Source organism: Micropterus salmoides, unplaced genomic scaffold, assembly GCF_014851395.1.
Source record: "Micropterus salmoides isolate LMB-PRFRI ecotype aquatic unplaced genomic scaffold, ASM1485139v1 Ms_hic_scaffold_18, whole genome shotgun sequence".
Taxonomy (NCBI): domain Eukaryota; kingdom Metazoa; phylum Chordata; class Actinopteri; order Centrarchiformes; family Centrarchidae; genus Micropterus; species Micropterus salmoides.
Window position 1 is genome coordinate 24,732,770 of NW_024040928.1, and position 22,434 is coordinate 24,755,203.

Below are 22,434 nucleotides of genomic sequence, written 5' to 3' on the forward strand. Positions count from 1 at the left end.
GGTCAGATGAGACCAAAATAGAACTTTTTGGCCTCAACTCAACTCGTCGTGTTTGGAGGGCAAAGAACACCGAGTACAACCCAAAGAACACCATCCCCACCGTCAAGCATGGTGGTGGCAACATCATGCTTTGGGGGTGCCAAGGGGACGGGACAACTCCATCGTATTGAGGGGAGGATGGACGGGGCCATGTATCGTGGAATTCTGGACCAACATCTCCTTCCCTCAGTGAGAGAGCTGAAGATGGGTCGAGGATGGGTGTTTCAGCACGACAACGACCCTAAGCACACCGCCAAAGCAACAAAAGAGTGGCTGAAGAAGAAGCACATCAAGGTTCTGGAGTGGCCTAGCCAGTCTCCAGACCTGAATCCAATTGAAAATCTTTGGAGGGAGCTTAAAATTCGAGTTGCCAGGCGACAACCTCGGAACCTGAATGATTTGGAGGCTGTCTGCAGGGAGGAGTGGGCCAACATCCCTGCCGAAATGTGCACAAACCTTGTCACCAACTATAAAAACCGTTTGACATCTGTGCTGGCCAATAATGGCTTTTCTACAAAATATTAACATGCTGTTTGTCCAGGGGGTCAAATACTTGTTTTTCCTCATCAGATGGTTATCAATTTTAATAAATTCATATGATGTGATTTTCTGGAATTTTCTTTGGGATTCTGTCTTTCACTGTTAGAATGTACATATGATTAAAATTATAGATCGTTGCATTCTTTGTAAGTGGGCAAACCTGCAAAATCAGCAAGGGGTCAAATACTTATTTCCCCCACTGTATATCGTGAGACCCTACAAAGAATCGAGAAAATGCCACAAAACTGTACTTGTGTGCTCTATATTGTACTATATATAGTTTAATCTTTAACCCAGCTTTGTTTCGTGTATTATTTCATTATTTGTTGAGTGCTAGCAGACCATTTGCGCTATAAGTGATTTTGTTCTTTCAGGCTGAACCGGCATTTCTTTGTATCCTGTCAGTGTCAGAGCCTCCATGTGAGACACTTAAATGTGTGTTTTTAAAACTTAATTGAGGGCTGCACTCACTCTTTCAGCCCCAAGCGCGACTCACTCTCACTCTGTAGCTTTGGTGTTAAACAGCAATGTGGCAGGTGACAGGTATTTACGATGTTTGTGTGATCTGAAAGATGTAACAGCGCAGATATAAAGTCACACAACTGAAATTAGGGTGTCCACCACTGTCAATAGGAGCTGGAGCCAATAAATACCCATGACTACTGCAGAGTCATGAGTATTGAATGAATTGCACCATTCACACTGAAGACAAAAGCCAGATGTTAGTCGGGGTTTTTGTCTAGTGTGAAAGGGCTTTAAAAAGAAAGATCAAAAATTAACCCAAACCAGTTGATTCTCTGGAGACCTAAAATATCAACAATCAATTTTACAGTAAACTGCCTTTAGATTAACACAAATAGTTTTGTGTCATGTTTGTTGTTGACAAGTGAAAATGTCTGGTGGTGTGAGAGGGTCACGAAAACCACTGGTATTCATCCTCTAAGAAGTCCACAGCATATATCAAGGAACATCCAGATATTAATTTGTGATATCTTGTTTGTGCTAGTGAAGGTCAATCCACCTGGGAGAATAAAAGCGTTTGAATTTTGAAATTTATGACAACATGAAACCTTTGTCTTGTTGCTCAAGCTCATTTTGTTTGTTCTCTTCTCTTGTTTCTCAATTACATCTTCATCATACTTCAACTCAACACAAGAGGAAACACAATATTTAGAAGAAATCTGCAAATAGTCTCCCTAATCTCGTTTGCACACATGCACACATCAGCTAGTTCTCCAGTTTATGTCTATGTCTAAATGGCCTTTCTGGACCCTGAAACATCCTCAAATATAACAAGCTGCATGAAATTAAATTTTACAATTATCTTAACTTAGTAAAGATACTTTTGGGAAACAAGCTGCTTAAATTTCAGGCCTTGGGAAATCATTGCAAAGATCCTCTAATATAAACGCTTTGCAATTGACTGTGTTTTAAGCAATTATATGAGAATTTTAAGACCCTTTCAGACAATCTGAAGCCAAACTACAAAATTGGTGGTCTCATGCCAGAATAAGAATCTCCATCACTTTATGTTACGAAGATTAACATAAAGACCACAGCAGCACAAGGTTAAAAAATTCAGAGAGAGAGAGAAATATCCTGTAATTCAATTTAATGCATGTGCATGTCGGATAGAATTTGCACTCTAATAACATTAAATGATTAAATTAGTGTGAAAATGTATGAATGGATTAACGTTAAATTACAATTAATATATATATAATTAAATTAATTATAATGAAACCAGCAATGTTACTTATTCCATATCTGAAAACGGCTTTACTCAAGTATAATTTTGGTATTGTAACAGTACTTTGTTAAGGATACAGTATTGTAAGTCTTTGCATCTCTGTTTATTCCATGGATTTTTATTTATTTATTGGCCGCTATGAATTACAAGTAAGGGCATCACTAAAGCGATTAAGATGTCCAAATGATCCCACTTTACAGAAAACTGCAATAATGCTTTCAAGTTGCAAATCCACTGAAGTGCTTGAACACAGGAACCAGGATTTTGCTAGTGTTTCATTTAGAACATAAACACAGTGCTTTGATTTATTCAGAGGCTAGACCCTCAGCAGTGTTGGAGGTAAAAGGTAAAAGAGTATAACAAAGAGCAAGAGAGAGAGAGACAAATCCTGCTAAAAGAAACACAGCTTTAGAAAGAAAATGAGGGACGAACAAGGGGAAGAATAAGAGAGAAAAGGGGACTCTAATGAAGACCAGACTACACTAGAATAGAAAAGAATAGAATAGAGTAACCTCCTCCTCGTCAGTTTCCATGGAAACAAACCCTGTTGGTGGGATAGTGGTGCAGAAGTCTCAGCATGAGAGAGTTCAACAGAGGGAGAGCGAGAGTGTGTCTGTGTGTGTGTGTGTTGTCTATAAAAGCATATGGACATACAGTAGATGGGAAATGTTATATGCACACACAGACAGATCCATTATATATAAGGGTGTGACAGGGAAGAAGATGAGAACAGAAGACTGGAGGAAGAGGAGGATGGAGAGAGAGCAGAGGAGAATTGACAGTTATTGAGGGATTAAAGGTTGATTGATGGATAGATGAGTATACCTTCTGGTATTGATCTTTGGAAGCCAAGGCTTCCTCGAAATGCTGCTTTGTGTAGGGGTAGATGGCAGAGCGGTATGGTGTCCCAATATCATTCCCCTGTCGCATCCCTGAACACACACACATACATACACAGGCAAAATGTGAATATCAAGATTTCAGGATTTCAGCTGACGTGAGATCCCTTCTACCTCAGTTCTTGGCAGAGGCAACATCTCATCGTCTGAAAACAACAGCTGACAGCATTTCCAAAAATACAACTTGTCTGTCTTGGCAGAACTGAATGCTGTTTTTCCACTGTGAACTGATCATTTCATCACATATCCTTTCATCATTTCAATGTCAGCTTGTCAGCCTGTCAACTGCAATGTTTGGTGAGCTCAAAGGTTTGAGCCACTCCAGTGGTGTGGCTCTAGAGATGGCAATGTGCGTCAGTCAATCTGTCAGTCCCACACTTTGGTCAAAAGTGAAATATTTTTGTTACAGTGATTTATGATCCCCAGAGTATAATCTTAATGACTTTGGTGTCCTCCTGACTTGTAATCTACAGGTCAAAATTGATCATGACTGAAACGAATGACTTCTATCAGCCTCACCTGCGCCTGCTGACATTAGCATCTTAACATGTATGCTACTGTTTGCTTCTTAACATGTTAAACATATGAAATGTTTATCTAAAAGTGCTAAGTCACTGAACTGGACTTGCTTTAGATGTTTCGCCTCTCATCCAAAAGGTTTTAAGAAAGAAGACGAAACATTTTCACGGATCAAAAGCAAGTCCAGTTGGCCTTCACTTAGCACTTCCAGATATACAATGTGAATAACCTGATTAACTAAGAATTTTCACAGACATACTTAATGTTATATGGTAAATTTCCATTGTTATTGGTAAACATCCAATAGCTGGGGCATAAATACACTATTGTTAGCAAATAAGTATGCTAATGATAGCTGTGCTCTGAAAAGATGGTTACATTTACATTTATTCATTTAGCGGACACTTTTATCCAAAGCGACTTACATTGCTATATATGTCAGAGGTCGCACACCTCTGGAGGCAACTGGGGGTTAAGTGTCTTGCTCAGGGACACACTGGTGGATTTTTCACAGTGGGGAGCTGAACCCGGGTCTCTCACACCACAGACATCTTCTCCACTGCGCTATCATCATAATACACAATAATAGCTTGCTAACAAGCTATTAAGGTTAAAATCAACTGGACTGGTTGAAGATACTGGAAAACGTTTCTTCTCTCACCTGAGAGGCTTCTTCAGATCTGAAAACATTTTGCAAAATGTCTCTTCAGCCAAAAGCAAATCTGAGCCTAACCTGCCAAAGTACAGTTTAGACTGATATTTGTTAAACAACAATTTAGAGCTACATCTGACAAGTGATGTAATGTCCTGACTTGTCCACAAAACAAAAGTTGCTTTTGTTTAAATATGGAAATGACATGGCTTTTCTTCTGGGGCCACCTTTAGGCCAAACTTTATTTTACCTAGTGCAAAATTTTCCCTCACTTTTTTATCTATCTAACAATTTAGTTTTCTTGTGTGTAATAAGCACTGCAGTCGCACCACCAGCACAGGAATAGACTAGTTTTTTTTTCCTAAAGATTTACCCCAAGGGTGCACTGCAATAAATAATAATAAGAGTTAAGATATTCATGATTCATCATAGTACAGCAACAATTTGGCAAAGCTGCCACAATGTTCTTCTGCCACCCACACTATTACTGTTGCTGGTGCCGGTTAATAAAATTGCTTAGTGAAAATCTAAGAAAAAGCTTCATCAAGTCTGAGACACAAAGCTGGCAAAAAATAACATTGTGTTAATCGATAAAATTTAAATCTCTATTCTCCTTTAGGATTTGGTTATGAGTTTGTCCGTGGTTGAGGTTGTACCTTGAGTTGGGTCATGGCTTTCCCAGAAAACTTTGAGTAGGTTGGCAAAGCTGATCTGCTCTGGATGGAAGACAACTCTCACCACCTCAGAGTGGCCTGTCCGACCTGCAAAATACAACATCTGTGAGTTCATACGGGTTCGAGTCTGAGAGAAAGACAACAGAGGTCGCAAATAGGATTCAACTAATAAATCCGTTCGCTTATATCAGCGTGGCTTTTATTACAGAGGTTTTGAGGTCCCTCCAATTCAAAGCAATATACATTTTTCTATAACAAATATTTTAAATCTGAGATGTTTTAATTAATTAATCCTTACAGTAAAATTGTCATTTTTTGGTTTGAAATGACTACAAAACAAATCTGTGGGTTGAATGTAAAGTTAATCATCTCTTTGAGAACCTGAAAAATCAACTCAAGGTCAACTTACTGTCTTCTTCCAGACCTTTGACCTATCATGAGGTCTTCATCATCAGCTTTTTCAACATGTAGATGTTCAAACTTTTCATTTTAGGACTCTCAGGACTAAGTCCTAAGAGAGTCCTGAAGTCTTAATGGCTGAAAGCTCCTGAACAAAGTGAACCTTGAGGTGAGACTGTTCTGTCCCCTGCCATGTCCTAGGTCAGGAATAAAGTTTTAAGCCAGCATGGACAAGAAGTCCTAAAAAGTTCTCAGAATAATGAAAAGTTTGAACAACTGAGCCACTCCGTATGCTGATTGCAGTGTGATTCGACTGAAAGCTCTGGAACAAGTGAGTATGCAGATCTTGGGTTGAGATTGTTTTGATTGCTGCTTTTCCCAAGGTCAAAACTTCACTGTCAAGCTTTTAGAAATGTTTTTTAAATGATCAGATTGACAGACAAAGACCTGAGATACAGATATTGTCCTTCAAAAGCCCATATTAGTCCAAAGCTGATCATGATGTAAAACCATAACAAACGATGACTCCTGCAGACAGACAGATAGCAGCTGGTGTTGGTAATGAGTGTGACCCATTACGCTGCACCTCATCTTCCTCCCGTCTCTCATTCTACCTCTACTCCTATCTCTTTCTCTGTCTTATTACTTTTTTAATATCAGGAGTTATGGATTCCTACGGTAGATATTGGCGAACAGAGACAAAGCAGCGGTCGATATTAAATTAATGCCTCACCAGGCCAATCTCGCAGGAATAAATTCATCTTGGAAAAGACAAGAAATAAAGTAGTGGTTGGAACCAGAACAGAGAAAGAAGCTGCCGGCAGTTGTTGTCCACATAGTGTACATTTAACTGTAAAATAATCCCACATTCTCATTATGTCACTATTTCAACATTACAAACTGACTGTGTGTTTGATTGTTAACTACAGAAGTCTCATCTATGGAAAAACAATGAAGACCTCAGTGATTATTTTTGAAAGATGCATTTAAACACACATTTGAATATTTAATGAATCAGGCTGCTTTTCTTTTCTCTGTATTTTAACAGGGACTAGGAATTATAAATTTTTCAACACTAGCGATGATACGACACAGTATAGATACCAATAAATATTTTCTTGGTACCTTACTTGGAATATTATTACCACGTTTTTTAGAAAGTCAGCATAGCACAAGAGGGCTGCAACATCCTTACGGGCTATTGTGTACCGTCAAAGTGCGTCCACAGTCATTTTACCTCACAGAGCACAAGAGTTGCTGGACTACAGCGACCTTAATTGGCCACAATAACACAAACAAACTAACCGATCGAGGCAGCGGTACATCAGACAGGTAAAATTACTGTTTTTCTGAATGGAGTCTGGTGGCTTTCAACAGAGCGATGTTACAGCCGTTTCTTGTTTTAATAAAAGGTCTATCTCTGTAGGGATCATTTACATAATGTTGTCAGACACATATAGTATCACTCTGAGTTGTCAGTGGGAAAAACATGCACTTACTTACCCCTCAACACAACACTGACTTATTATCACCTTTTAAAGTCAGTATGGCTAACATTTTACCTACTTACACATTCAGCAGACTTTGAGCAACATAATTCATTTTGAGTTGTGTTTCTGGCCTCCTGGTGAATTTTAGTCCAATAGTCATTTTTATTTTTAGCTCAGTTTTTGGTCTCCACCAACTACTCAGCATCTAGCTCTTTACTGGCAAAATTCTCCGCAATGTTCACCAGCTAATAGCAAACACTTTCACGTTACACACCATAGACTTGGTCATGTTATCCATTATTATATATATATATATATATAATATATATATATATATATATATAAATTAAAAAAGAGAGATCAATGTTTTAAAAAATATTGTTGCCATAAAAAATGGCAAAATTAATGTCACACTTAAGCTAAAGTAAATAAACAATGTGAATTTTGCTATGGACACGTTTTGGTCAGTACCAAAAAAGTATGGAGTCTACCCAGCCCTAATGCTAGCATCAGAGCATTTCACATTCGGTAGCTGTTATTAAATCACAAGTCTCTGTCCTTAATTCTTCCTTTAACCACGCCACCCAACTTCCTGCAGGCTGCTACTTGTGGCCCTTCAGGCCTGCTCTCTCTCCAAACCTTTGCACAGTGCTGCACAAAGAACCAACTTATGTGACTTAAAATAACATTTTATTTATAATCTTTATTTTGTTAAAAATTCATAGATTTGTCTGAGTGTCTGACAGATTGTTTTGCTGTGCATTTATATTAAATTATTATATTTGATTAAAGAAGGATGTAATGATTAACTTTATCAATTCAAGTCTTTGTTAAAAGCCAGTGTTCGTATTTGTAATAATTCCTTGACAATATTTCCTTTTTACATATGGGGGGGGGGGGGGGGGGGGGGTCAATTAATCCATCCATCCCTGATTGATTGAAGCCAACAGCACCACAAATATTGTAGTTTTCAGCTATATTTGACTGTAGAGGAAGAAGACTTTGAAAACAAATAAAGATGTAAGACAGTGAGTGAGAGAGACAGAGACAAGAACTGCAAATGAGTGTGGGAGTTCTTTTAAAGATAGCAATACAGGTAGTAAACATTAAAATAAAATCAGCACATTTTGACTGTAAATATTTAACCAACAATGAATATGCAGATCAATCTTGCTGTTTTCTGTCTCTCTTGAAAATGGAAATGTGTGAGGAGCACTTCATTTAGCCAAGTCTCATCTTTTAGTGCTCTGCCAACATACTGTGCTAATTAAAAAACACATCCAGCAGTTCAAACCAGGTTGAAAACATTTTTGTTTTAGAAACGGTGAGAGCAAAGAGGTAAGTGTGTAGAGACGGTTTCTTCATCAGCAGGCTAGTTTAGAATAAAGTATAACAAGTGTTATACAAAATAATGTGACATAGGATTACAGGATTAAGATAAAAAACTAATTTGTACTACAACAGTTCGCATTCACAGGGTTTTCAGAATGCTTGTTAGAAAGTATCTGTATTATAAAATGTATGCAGTTTGCAGATGTATTTCTATATGAAATGTAGACCTACAGACTGTGGGTCATATCACAATTAAAGATGAAAGAACCAAATGTGCAGAAAAATAGAGGTAGTTGGAAAGTGTGAAATGTGTGCATAACACACTCAACCGTGACTCCAAACCCAGCCATGAGTTTTGTGAACTGATTCCCCTCTGCTGAAAATACTCCACAACAGATAAATCACAGACTCACCCTGTGTTCTCAAGCATTTCAAATGTATTCATGCATTATTTTACCCAGATTTACCAAATCAGCATGCAAGAGAAATGCAGGAAAACAAGCCCACTGGATGCTCCCTGGATGTAACAGATAATATACAGGCCTGCAGCTAATAAGCATTTTTATTATCAATATTTCTAAACTATTCGTTATTATAGACTCCCTATCTCAACAACTATTGGATGGAATGATATGAAATGTGGTGCACGCATTCATGCCCCCCTCACGATGATTTGTTCTTTTTAAATTATTTAATTAATACAATTAAATTTTTTATTTGCTTTTTTTATGACTACTTGTAAAAGTATTAGCTGTACTTTGTGTTTACGGCTAATTAACAAATGTTGGCATGCTCACATGCTAAATTAAGATGGTGAATATGAATAACATTATTACTGCTAAATCAGCATGTTAACACGGTGATTTCTTCATTTTTACCATGTTAGCATACTGACGTTAGCATTTATTTAGCTAAAAGCACTGCAAAATCTGAGAAAATCTTAACAAGGCCGCTAGCATGGCTGTAGACAAGTTTAATCTTGTTACATTACCTTTGGTCCTACTGTAGTTTATAGTATCTCGGATTTTTTATCACTATCAATTAATTTGTTGTGTTTTTTCCAATACTGCTTTCACAAACTACATTGGCCAACTCCTGTCTTCAGCCTTTATTTGAAGAGTGTTATCTCACTTTATCGCTGGGCACCAACATGCTTAATGAGGACAGAAAATATCTATTAATCAACAAGTCTTTTCAGCTCTACATTGATATGACTGTTTGACAGTTTTTTGTTTATGTTCTTACAAAGTGTCTAGAAGAATAAAAGTAAGTTAGACAGAAAATGAGACAGGTGGGTATGCAGGTCTATGGATGGATTCACTCTGTACTGGCTGGCTGAAGGGATCACTGGGAGGTCTGGACATGCATCACACAGAAACACAAATACAGTCTGCTCAGAGTGGTCAGGCATCAATAGCACCCTTATCCATGCCCCAGTATAATGGGACCTGGGGGAAATTATTCACTCTTCTGTTTATGTGTGTCCTGTTTTCCACAATCTATTGACTCTCAGTAGACAACACACTGACCGGTACACTATGTGTGAATGTGTGTGTGTGCAGAAGCTACCTGTGCAGACTTCCTTGTAGGTGGGGTTAGGTGTGTATCCTCCCGCGTAGCCCACTTGGGTGGAATAAACCCCTTTCTGTCTCCAAAACCTCCTCTCAGCTCCCCAGAAACAGCCCATACCTTCAAAAAAAAGACACCAAAACTGTGGCAAACCAACAGACAACAGACTTTAACATCCCGTCCATGTTAATAGAGAGCAAGACAGAAAAGGCCTGATCACACTACGTATAACAGTTGTGTATTTACTTAGCTTTAGAGCATGTAGTCAATTAATCAATTAGTCGAGCAAGAAAATTAATCAGCAACTATTTTGTTATTTTTCACAAAACTATTAAACATTCTCTGGTTCCGGCTTCTAAAACATGAGGATTTGCACTTTTCTTTGTCATATATGATAGAAAATTGAATTGAAGACATAACTGTGACTGCAGAGACTCATTTAGAAATTCAGTTTTTTCACAATGAACATATTAGCATATTTATTTAATCAATTGATCAAGAAAATTATTGATTGATTATGAAAATAATCATTAGTTTAGCTCCTTTTACTTTCTGTTAAAGGAGAAAACACACAAAGGTTCAGACATGGTCACTTTGAAGGTTGAGTATTTACATGGAGGCCAGTGACAAAAAGTTAGATGCAGTGCGATTTAGATTCAGTCTTGAACCAAGACATGATTTTAGATTTATACACATAATGATATGATAATAGTTCAAATTAGCTTAACTACTGTTATAGTAGCTACCGCTTAGAAATGTGTAGAGTATTCTGAGCTAAAAAATTAAACACTGTGTGCAGGGCTTTTACATACACCATAATTGTGCATCAATATAAAGACATTTGCTTTGAGAAAATTTGAAATCTGTAAATTTGCAATGTCAATGCAATTAAATTTTCATAACATAACGTACAACATGCTAGAAGACACTTACCAAATATGGCCATCTCTGTCCCCTCTGGGAAAGGTGGAACTGTCCTGTTGCCGTTCACATCGTGTTTGGCTGCATGAAAAGAGACAGAGACAGAATGAGAGGTTGTGAACATTAAAATAAAAAGGAAGATCAAAAAATGACATGTACATATTAACACCTGATCTTTACTAATGAATAAAAACAGAAGAATGGAGAATATAAGAGAAATGTCTTTTTGATTACTATATACTGAAAATGCAAAAGGTTTGCTTAACATTCTGTAACCCAACATGTAACCTACATTATTCTTATTCCTCAATCCTGTCACTCACTGGGTCAGAAGAAGACAGCAAGGTAAGACTGTTTTCTAGCTCCACTGACACTAACTGAGGCTTTAACAGGCCTGGACTGGAACTGACAACCAATATTTTCTATCTCTTTAAATTGTATAAACTCAGCTTTCCCACCTTTTCTCAGTGGAAAAGCTTCTGAAACAGCATTAGGGCTGCTCAAGATCTAATTTCACTCTCTACTTGATCCATTCAAGTCTGTAGGTTTCACAAACTGGACAGGTGATGACTTCCAAACAGCTCGCCTTATTACAATAAAATAAAAAATATGTTTCTGCATAAGACTCCATCAGCAAAACAACAAAAAACATAGCACTGAATTCACCTTAGACCACCCGCCCACCCACAGTGACCCACTTAAACAGTGGCGAGCAGCTCTGTTTAATTTCATACGAGCTGCACTCACCCCAATCAACACAGAGCCAGATGTGTACAAGGACCCATTTGAGGCCATCCAACCACCTGGCTGAGCTGGAGGCTGTGTGTGTGTGTGTACAGATGGCTTGCTGTACAATGCTGTGAGGGAGGGAGATGGATTAAAATAAATTGGATGGGGTAGAATGAGTCTGAACCCAACATCTGGATCCCCCCCTCCTTATGTCCTCCCCCATCTTCTCACACACACACACACACACACACACACACTCTCTTCGTGCATGGAAGCATAATTGTTGTGTGTGGCAGCATGCCTATAGACAAAAGCAGCCAGATGGATACTGCCAACCAATCGGCAGGCCTCCAAACAAACACACATACATCAAAGCATGATTTGTGAGGAAGACTTCATCTTGCCCATCACTATAAATTCTGTATTCTCAAATCACTGTGCTAAGATAATTTAAACTTGGTACACACATACACACACACACACACCATCATCATCTGAATCTCTCTGAGTTGTCCTTGTTTGTCTGATTACATGAGCAGCCTCTCATCCTGCTGAAAGACAGCAAGTGTCAGTACGATTGTCTGACAGAAATCTTCAGAGACTATTTCTCATCTTCCTCTTTAGTCTGAGGGAGGAAGGTTTGCAGAGCTGCATTCGTTTTCTATCTTGATTTGGTGTTGGGAAGGGAAATGATTGTAGCTCTTCACCCCCGGCCCCTTTACAGTCTTCTTTTAATTTAGGTTCCCATCATACAGTATACCTATTGTTAGTGCTGTCAGGTTGAACATAATGTTTGCTTTGGATCCACATAAAAAAATGCTACTGTGTGTGTCCAGCCCACTGCGTTGAAGGGGAAAGAGTCATCCCATCATTTTAAATGAAAATAAATATTAAATAAGCCTAATCCTACAATGAAATCTAATTAAATACTAAATAAAACCTTATTTAAAAAACATGTTTCATAAAAATAGATGTACTACAATGCTTCACAAGAGATGAAAAAACAGGCAGCAGACAGGTGCAAAAAGTAGACACATTAAAACCAGTAAAGAACAGTAAAGTTAAATCAAACAAGGAAATACATATAATAATAAAAATATGATTTGGGAGAATGAAATAAAAATGCTAAAAGCAATTTTTTTAGCAACAGTTTTGCTGTATTTCCATGTATCATTTTGTGCATTTTTTATGATAATGTGTCAGCAACAGTTTGCTTGATTGGTTGACCATTACATCAATATGATGTCAGCCCCTGTAGGGTTTGAAACATTGTCTGTTCAGATAAATAAAAGTGTGTGAGCTACAGTACAATCTAGTATGGGGATACTCTCTGCCTTTTCCAATCCTAATATCCGTAATCAAAGACTCTGAGGCTCAGAGACTTTTCATAATATTATAGAATCCTGTTGTTCAGTTGAGTCACATGTCCCATTATCAAAATACAGCTCCTATTGTAAAAATACAGCTTTTTCACACTGTAAAAAAAACCAAACATTAAGATTACTACCAATGACCTGGAATTTAAAGCTACTGAAAATCAGCACAACCTACTAGGCCTCACTGCAAAAAGGATTAGCCTTCAAGACTTTAAATCTCCATGATTTCAAAGGAAAATTTACGATCTGCATCTTGATGCCAGTACAGATACTCTTCCTCCTCCTCCTCTTTCCACATTATCCTCTGTGTGTGTTAGTAATGGCTGCCTTCAGGGACCAGCGAAGGCATGTTCATCACACACACACACACACACACACACACACACACACACACACACACACACACACACACACACACACACACACACACACACACACACACACACACACACACACACACACGGAGAGATAAACAATTTAAATGTAAATGTCAGTGCGGGGAAAGACAATAAGTCCAGACAGAATGCTAATGAGTCTAACAGCTCTGTGTGTGCGTGTTTATAAACACGTGTGTTCATGGAGAGAATGAGTACGAACAGAACAAAAGCTGGAAGAATAAGATGCAGAACAACTGTCTGTCATGTACTTACGGAGCCTCTAAACTAAAATGTACAAACCTTTCTTAGATAACAACTGCTGATAAACACCAAACACCAACACCTGCACAGTTATTTCTGGAAAGATCAGAATCAGAGCTGATGAAACTACAATGTTTTGATCAATATCAACTGGTAAATGCGCACTTGTTATAAAGGGGCAGAATTCATGTGATCACAGTCAGATAATTGAGAAAAAGTTATTTAATTTGTTTACTGGCTCTGTCACTTTCCTACACAAGACCTGATGTTTGGTTCCAGCATTGCAAAAAACACTCAATTATGTATTAGTTCCCACAGAAGCATTTGATTTTTGAGTTTGGATTTCTTTTACACTAGCTAACTAATCAGTTGCACGCTGCGATTTGAACATGTTTTTTTGCGAGCATTTTCACAGTTCCTCTGGTGCTACATGGGGAAAACAACATTTTATCAGTGGCAGGTGTTTCAATTTTTCTGTGCTATTAAATAAAACATGTAAGCACATTAAAACCATTTTGACTGCAAAGAGAAATGGAGGAAATGTGAATGTTGTAATTGGCCCAAAAATATTCCAAGAGGATAATGATTCAAAGCCAGAAAATGTACATTGTGTGTATTGACATTTTGATTCAAATGAAGCAGCCCCAGGGTAACTGTATGATGCTGAATGAATAGTTTAATGATAAGAATGAGATCAACACCACTCTCACGTCTGTCTGTCACGTATTAAGGATGGAGCAAGAACTAGGAGGTGATTAGCTTAGCTTAGCATAAAGCTGGCCCGGCCCTCTCAAAAGATTCCTTATCAACATGTCCAAAAAGTTCACTGATTAACACGTTGCAAACAGAAGTGTAAAATTCATCTCTTCGCCCAGCACCTCTGCACAGCATCTCTGCCTATATCGTGGTGTTGCCAACTTCACCAGGAGGATGTTACACACCTGACGTTCACCCCATATCCCACAGTTGCAGTCACACTGTGGATCTTTCACTGGCTTCCACCCGTACCACTACCATGAATCAGAAATCACTTCTGGAAACGCTATTGCTTTCTGCTGCTGGTCAGAGCAGCAAACATATAATAAAACAAAATAAAATCTTCCTAATAACTACATGGGGCCAAGACGAGGGATAAATAATTTCCCAAACACAAGACAGAAGAGATGGAAAATAAATACCTTTTCAAAAACATTCATTAATATTCTACAGTTATCTTTTCCTTGACACACACACACACACACACACACATTTATTTTGTATATACAAAGGTATTTTTCTGGAGAGTAATTATTCCATGCAGCATTCCTTTGAAATGCCTGTTCTCGTGGTCGCCTTCATCTCACTGGGAACGATAACAACGCTTCTTGTTGATTAATTGAATTCAAATTCTTGTGTGAGGTTGAATCCAACAGTATGGGTGCAATGTGTGTGTGTGTGAGTGAGACAGAGACTCAAGACTATGGGCTTGTTGTATTTTTCACAGCATTGCTTAACCTTGCATTAGCAGACTGAAGGAACACAAGATATTGAGGATGTGCATCTAAAACTAAACAAACAAAATATCCTGTTTCTCACACTGCACATCTGACACCGCTGTTGTCATTTAAATAGAGGAAAAAAGATTGCAGATTGTTTTAGTTCCACGTCTTGTTTCCATGAGCAGAATAATTTTAATCAAACTGTATAAAAGCCAGATTCTGTTTGTACTGGCAACTAATTTTCTTTTATTTGGCAGTAAAGAGCAGTGAAAGAGGTTAGAAAGCACTTCAGGACACTTCACATCAAACAGCTAGCCACTTCATTTTAGGTACAAAGTGTGTGTGTGTGTGTGTGTGTGTGTGTGTGTGTGTGTGTGTGTGTGTGTGTGTGTGTGTGTGTTCCACAGATGTCGCTGTGGATAAAGGCCTGTTCTGTGATCGGGCTTATTATTGTGACAGGATTTAGGGAGCTGTAGAAGAGACTGGGGGGCAGGCTGGTTACTCACACACCCTTGCACACACACACACACACACACACACACACACACACACACCCTTGCACACACACACACACTCTCCATTAGTGCTGCTCTATTTCATCTCAGTCCTGTATGTGAGTAAAGACAGGCAGCACCAGAATCAGCCAATCAGCACTCCATACACTCTGTTTTATCTTAACGTCCTTCATCACTTTTTAATTTTCTGCAGTGAAACCACAGATAACAAAACAGAGACTGATAAAATATAAAAGATTAAGCTAAAATAAACAGGTCAGCATTGAATTTATTGTTGTAAAATGACAACATACTGTATCATTACCTTAAAGATATAGATCTTAGCCTACTCACGGTGGATGAATGATTCTGTAAAGACAGAGGTGAGTTTCTCTACATTTTGCCTATCGAAGATAAACCGGAAGACAAAGTATCTTTACGTCACCCTGCACTTAGAGCTGACTGAACAAAACGCTGAGTCAGGCTCCTGCGTCACAGTCTTTCTGTTTTATCTTGATTGTTTTCTTCTTTCTTAACATAACTTTTTTTCCTTCCATTGTTTACAAGAAGCTAAATTAAATCCACTTTGGCTGCAGCAAGAACAAACAGAAAGTTTCCATATGAAGATTTGTAGCCTATATTATCACCATGACTGGAACAGGGCAACAACTAATGCTTACTTTCTTTTTGCCTTTGTTAAGATAGCTGACAGTACAGAGTTCACAGGAAATGAGGGGGTTATCATAAAGGTCCCTGGCCAGACTCAAAACAGGGATGTTGCCATTACATGGTCAGCATCTTATACAGGAGGTGTTCGTGCACGTTATTAAGTGTAGGTCACCGGCGTTTTGGCAGTGTTCAGAGTCCGAACACACAATCACTAGTAGTAGTTAGTAGTTACGCGCGACTTAAAGAACAAAAACACGAGTAAATATAAAACTACGGTATGACACGGTATGAGGCCGGTGTAGACAGCTGTACTTAAAAACATCTGTCTGTTCCTTGAGGCGTGTGAGATGGACCACTGGGACGGACACATCATGTAGACACCATTAATCCCCTAAACCACCAAGACACCCATAATGATTATTCGCATTATCAGTTGATTTGTTGTTCCAACAAATCGATCAATTGTTTAGTCTGTAAATTGTCAGAAATGGTCAACAAGGCTTTTCCAAATTTCCAGAGTGACATCTTTAAACTGCTAAATAACATTTGCTTATCCAAATTATTTTCCTATATTTCCTGTAGATAATTCATTATTTGAAGAAGTGATCACGTGAGCAGCAAACTGGAAATCCTTTATTAGCAAAACAGTTTACTCCTTTTTTAATATATTCTGACCACAACACACAGCAAAACATAACAACTGAGCAAATAGATAAAATGCTAGAGGATATATCTGAAGCTCTAATAAATGCTAACATTAGTATGCTGAGATTCTCTCAATGAAAATGACAATGAGGTTTTGCAGGTATTTGGTCATAACGGAAATTTTGTCTTGCCAGATGAAAAATTATTTCATCCTGAGGGGCACATAAAGATGTCAACCAAATTTCATGGCAATCCATTATATTGCTGTTTAAGGTCCAGTGTGTAATACTTAGGAGGCTCTATTGACAAAACCGTTATGTTTTTATTAGCTTAGAATGAGCCATTTCTATCTACATTCACCGCGGGTCCTCTTGCAAGGAAGTCGCCATGTTGTGCAACCGTGTTTCTACAGTACCCGCCGGTACAGTAGCAAACGGACAAACTGCTCTAAAGAGTGTGTTTCGTCACTACATTACGTACAAAGAAGTAGTTCTAGTAGTAGTAGCAGTAGTCATCTGATTTGTTAGAAGTAAGAAAAGAAGTGAAATTTGGACAAATAGAAAACCATATTTAGCACAAGAGCCAACAGAGCATCTCGACCACCGTAGCTTCTCCTACCTGGTTGGAAAGGGAGGGGTGAGCTGTGACTGAGCCATTGGTTGCAGTCAGGTTGCAATTTGCAACTCTAACCACTAGATGCAACTAAAACCCACACACTGAATCTTTAAGACATTTCACTAAAAAACAAAAACAGAATTTTAATGTTCATCTGGCGGCATCAGATGAAAAGTCAGGGGATCGCCTGGAAGTCATTCATGCTCTGGGAACTATGAATGTCGTGCACGGCTAAAAATTTTGCAGCACAATTTGATTCACATTACGATGTGGGTTTGGAACCTGCTGTAAGTACAAAATGTATCTTCACAATCAATATCAGAAAAATATAACTGACTATTAGGACACTGATTTTCTGCCTCTTCTTCCCATTTTGAAGAGACCAGACCTGGATCTCACAATGCTTCCTCGGCCCTTGAAGGGAGCTACAACCTGGCCTGAACGTGCAGGGCTCCCCCGTTCTCCTCCCTCTGGAGCTCCAGACCTGACAGTGATAAATGAAACACTGCAGCTAATGTCTGGCTAGGGGATATTGGAGTCCACACACACACACACACACACATAGAGAAAAGATTGCCTCAACTGCTCTGCAATTAAATCTACAAAGAAACCTCCCCCCCCCACCATCTCCTCCTCCTGTGTCTCTCTCTCTGATTGCCTGTTTTCTCCATCTTCCTCCTGCTCCTCCTTTCTTATCATCCTCCCTTTTACATCTCCCTCCTCCACCCATGTCTCTCTTTCCATTTATTTCTCCCTGCCACAGTGTTTCTCTCTCCCTCCATCCGAGCCTCTCAATCAGCTATACTCTGATTGCCATTATTGTTTTTATTACTGCCCATCATTACAACCGTCAGTGTTTTCCTTATTGTTCTGCTGCTGACAGCCTTCTGTGTTTGTCTCACAACACACAGGACATCTAAAGGAAGCTGTGTACTTGCTTAAATTATACATTTTTTTTTATGAATAAATTAAGTGTTAGAAAAACAAACTGCTACATGAGCTTCAATGGGCTTCCGACACAATAGCCAAGGTTGCTGTTGAGCAGATGCTTCACCCTGTAGCCTTAAAAGTCTAAACAATTACTGAACAACTTAAGCTTTGTGAAGGTTGGCAGTTTCCCCCAGGAAACTGTTTAGCAGACGCATTAAGCTGACATTAAAATACAAAATAAGCATATCATTATCCTTCCAAATATTTATCTGCAACTCTTTACATGGTTTAAGTAAAACACGTGTCCAGTTGGTGATTATAAAACGCCAAACTAAAGGTGCCAATGTTGCTGATCTTTCTGTCTTTGGGTCAGGTCTCTTTTGGATTGGGATTCCTTTTTGTATATTTATTTTTTATTTATTTAACCTTTATTTAACCAGGGGGAAAGACCCTTTAAGATAAAATCTCTTTTTTAAGGGCACCCGGGCCAAGAAAGGCAGCGGGACAGCAAGTCCGGCAGTACACACATAAAACGACACAATACAATAAAAAGCATTTACCCTTTTACCTATACACATATGCAACAGTAATAGCCCACTACCAAGACCAGTACATTAAAACTTCATTAAGCAGTTAAAATAAACTAATATAATGCCTGCTCATTTAAAAACAGTTATATTAATCTTTAAAAAACCTCCGTAATGAAGGATTTGAACTTCCCAAGAGGAACCAGCAGCTCCAGCCAGAGGGTGCTTTGCATGGAGTTCCATGTGGATGGGGCACCGCGTGAGAAAACTGAAGTCACCCTGGGAACTTTTAAGAGCAGCAGCCTGCTGGGCCGGGTATGATTACTACTGACCGCAAAGCTAAGGAGGCTATTAATGTAATGTGGTAATTTGCATTCGAGTGAATGAATTAACTTGAGATTGGTTAGGGTTTCATTCCACATCAGATCCAAAAAAGACCTCTACTTTACACTAACTTGACCAGCAGTGCTGCTTTTGCAGATCTTTTACTTACTGATTGTATGATGAAGTAAATGTTTTTTAACTGACATTGCTTCTTTAATATAACATCTCATCTTTTGAGCCAGATCCTGTAGCATCATGTTTTGTGATTAGTTTATTTTTATTTTTTATTTAACCTTTGTTTAACCAAGTGAGTCTCATTGAGATTAAAATCTCTTTTGCAAGAGAGACCTGGCCAAGACGCAGCATAAAAGAACATAAAGAACAGTTTCCAACATATAAAAGACATCAAGTACACATACATATAAGACAAGCCCCTGTGTTGAATAAGGCAGAATACAACTTTATAAACAGCAACATTGAGCAATGTTCACCTGCTCCATTTCCTTCAGAGTTGAAACAAAATGTCTATAAGGAATAAAGACAGTAAATTTCAACGAGTTCTGAATCAGGTTCCAAGCAGAAGGTGCAGAAAACATGAAGTGTTGAAGTGTAGGACGTGCTTTGAACGTAATCCATAATGGCCTTGAGTACTTCTTAAAAAGATACTCAAATAGGTAGGAACTAGTCCAAGAAGTGCCTTTTAGATGAAACACAGCCAATGAGTGTACCTTCTTGCATAAAGAGAGGGCGATTTAGCTTTATAGTAAAGGGTACAACGATGTGTCCTATAATTAAAGCCAGTGAAAAAACGCAATGCACAATGATACACAACATCCAATTTCTGTAGGCATTGGGCAGAAGCATTCATATATATCAGATCACCATAATCTAATATGGGAAGAAAAGTGGCCGTCACCAGGTATTTTCTAGCACGAATGGATAAGCATGATTTTGATCTGTAGAGAAAGCCAAGCTTTATCTTGAGCTTAGAAACCCGGTTGCTAATATGAGTTCTGAAACACAGTTTACAATCAATGACTATACCTAAATATTTATAACTGTTTACTAGTTATTAGAGCCTAAACAATACAGCCTCTCTCATCAATAATATGCCAAGTAACGCTTTATTGTGCGGGTCCATAATTTCAGAATAAATAATTTCCAAGAAATTTCCTGCAAAGAACTCTGTAATTTGGCACTAATTATATGGAACATATTAATATCCTTAAAGATACTAAAACCCAATGAATATTTAAGCAATATCAATGTAACATTGGAAACCTTTTTGTCCATTAAACGTTAAAGAATATTCTTGCCTATTAAAAAATTTCATTTGTCAGGGTGGAGACTCATTTAATAAGAAATTAATTGGAAATAATTGTGTATTAATTGAACTTTGTCTACATTTTCCCTTCAATTAGTTCTAAATTACGTTCTTCACAGGATATTTGGACATTATTCAGAAACTATGAGCTATGAGCTCGTTTATGAATGTGAATCGGCTGTTAGAAAACACAGCATGAAACCTTGATACAGGGTTTCTATTTTTCTGGTCACAGAGTGCACGTGCCATAATAATATTAAATTACAGCCTGTACTACACTTTATAAAAGTATCAGAAAGGTATGTTTCTTGGTTTGTGCTCCTCCTTCTCGCTAAACCTTTGAAACACTTGATCGACATATATGACTTTATATAATTAAAGTGGCGGTTGGGGTTAATAGGTCAACACAGGCAGTGTGTGTGTGTGTGTGTGTGTGTGTGTGTGTGTGTGCGTGCGTGTGTGTGCATGAGGGTTTGCCTCAATCGATCACTCAGAGCCATTAGCACTGAGAGTGTGTCTGTGTGGTATAGGATGGTGGGGTGCAGGAAATACTACTTAATGCACTTTGCTCTTAAAAGATGGTGGACTTATTAGACCCTTTCAGACATGTAATCTGTAAAATTGCTGGCTGCATCAATATATCAAAGTAAAGGCTTTCACATTCACACATGCTATACTGTAAGTCTGTGCTGTGGAAAATGTTGTTCTTGGCCGATTATAGTTACATACAGTATATTTAATAAATGAGGGGAGAGGATGTTTACTGTAAGATGTGTACAGGCTTTTAACATCAATACATTTTTGATATGTTGAAAAGATTGCTCTTCATCAGACTGTCTGCATTATTTTATTATGCTCTTGTAAAAGAAAAACAAATGGTTCCTGTGTTTAATTCTAAAACTATACCTAACAGTAGACTTCTAGCCAGCACTTTAGCATTGCTATGTTTAGCAATGAAAGACTGCAGTGTTTACATGGAAGGAAGCTGGGCTAAGTACAGCACTCTCAGAAGCAGAGTTACAGTAATTCAGCCAATCAGACAGTCAGACAAGAATGGGAAACTCAGAAGGAGACACCTAAAAGTCTAAAAGACTTCCTGTCTTCTATAAAATGGGCCACATTGGACCAATGACTGCTGATAGCTGATTCTAAAGGCAGTTTTTGATTAAAACCCTCTCATGCATGAATAATTAAAAACATTATCTAGATTTCTTAAGATTCCTTTTGTTACTCAAAATTGAGCTAAAATACAATTCACTAAAAACAAAAAAACAGTTTTATTTTTAAATGATTTAACTGTCCACATATGTGGACACCATGCAACAAAGGCGTAAAATGCCACACCTGACAATTTGGAATATTGTGTTTTTTATATCATGTTATGCTATGTATTTAAGCTCAATAGTTGGAAATTAACAATAAAAAACATATTTTAGAAACAAATAGAGGAAAAACACTCATAGTGGTTTTTACAACTCTAGTTACATGTATGCCGAAACTCCGTTTTAACATATCAACACCCAACATGTAACAGATCAGATAGTTAAAACTGATATCTCTACAGTATGTGAGTACAATACTTATTCTTATTTCTTGTAAAGGCCGCAAAGCACTCAAAAGTTGCCGTTTAATGCTGTAATTTGCACTTTTACATTGTTATTTATGTTCATATATTTGTTGTATTTGTGTCTGTTTTATTATAATACAATTCATCACATCCTAAAATAAAGTAAGTAAGTCATAAAATAGATATACTAGCAGGTTACAGAAATCAAACTTAATGCAATCTGACTCCGCTGTTGCGTGACGCCCACATACGTGGACAGTTCGTTTTTGGTGTATAAAAACTACATTTTACTCTAAATGTTTACTTAAAAAACATGAACTTGTTAATAACACTT

General features: G+C 38.0%; 1 protein-coding gene across 1 annotated transcript in view; it reads right to left on the minus strand.

Annotated features, from left to right (window-relative positions):
* msra (methionine sulfoxide reductase A) overlaps nucleotides 1–22,434 on the minus strand; it is a 41,028-nt gene that overhangs the window by 8,997 nt on the left and 9,597 nt on the right. Inside the window, exons 2-5 of the mRNA XM_038727085.1 lie at nucleotides 10,797–10,865; nucleotides 9,864–9,983; nucleotides 5,056–5,160; nucleotides 3,155–3,261 (exon numbers count right to left, since the gene is read on the minus strand). Of these exons, the coding sequence (XP_038583013.1) occupies nucleotides 3,155–3,261; nucleotides 5,056–5,160; nucleotides 9,864–9,983; nucleotides 10,797–10,865 (401 nt within the window). The remainder of the gene's footprint in view (nucleotides 1–3,154; nucleotides 3,262–5,055; nucleotides 5,161–9,863; nucleotides 9,984–10,796; nucleotides 10,866–22,434) is intronic.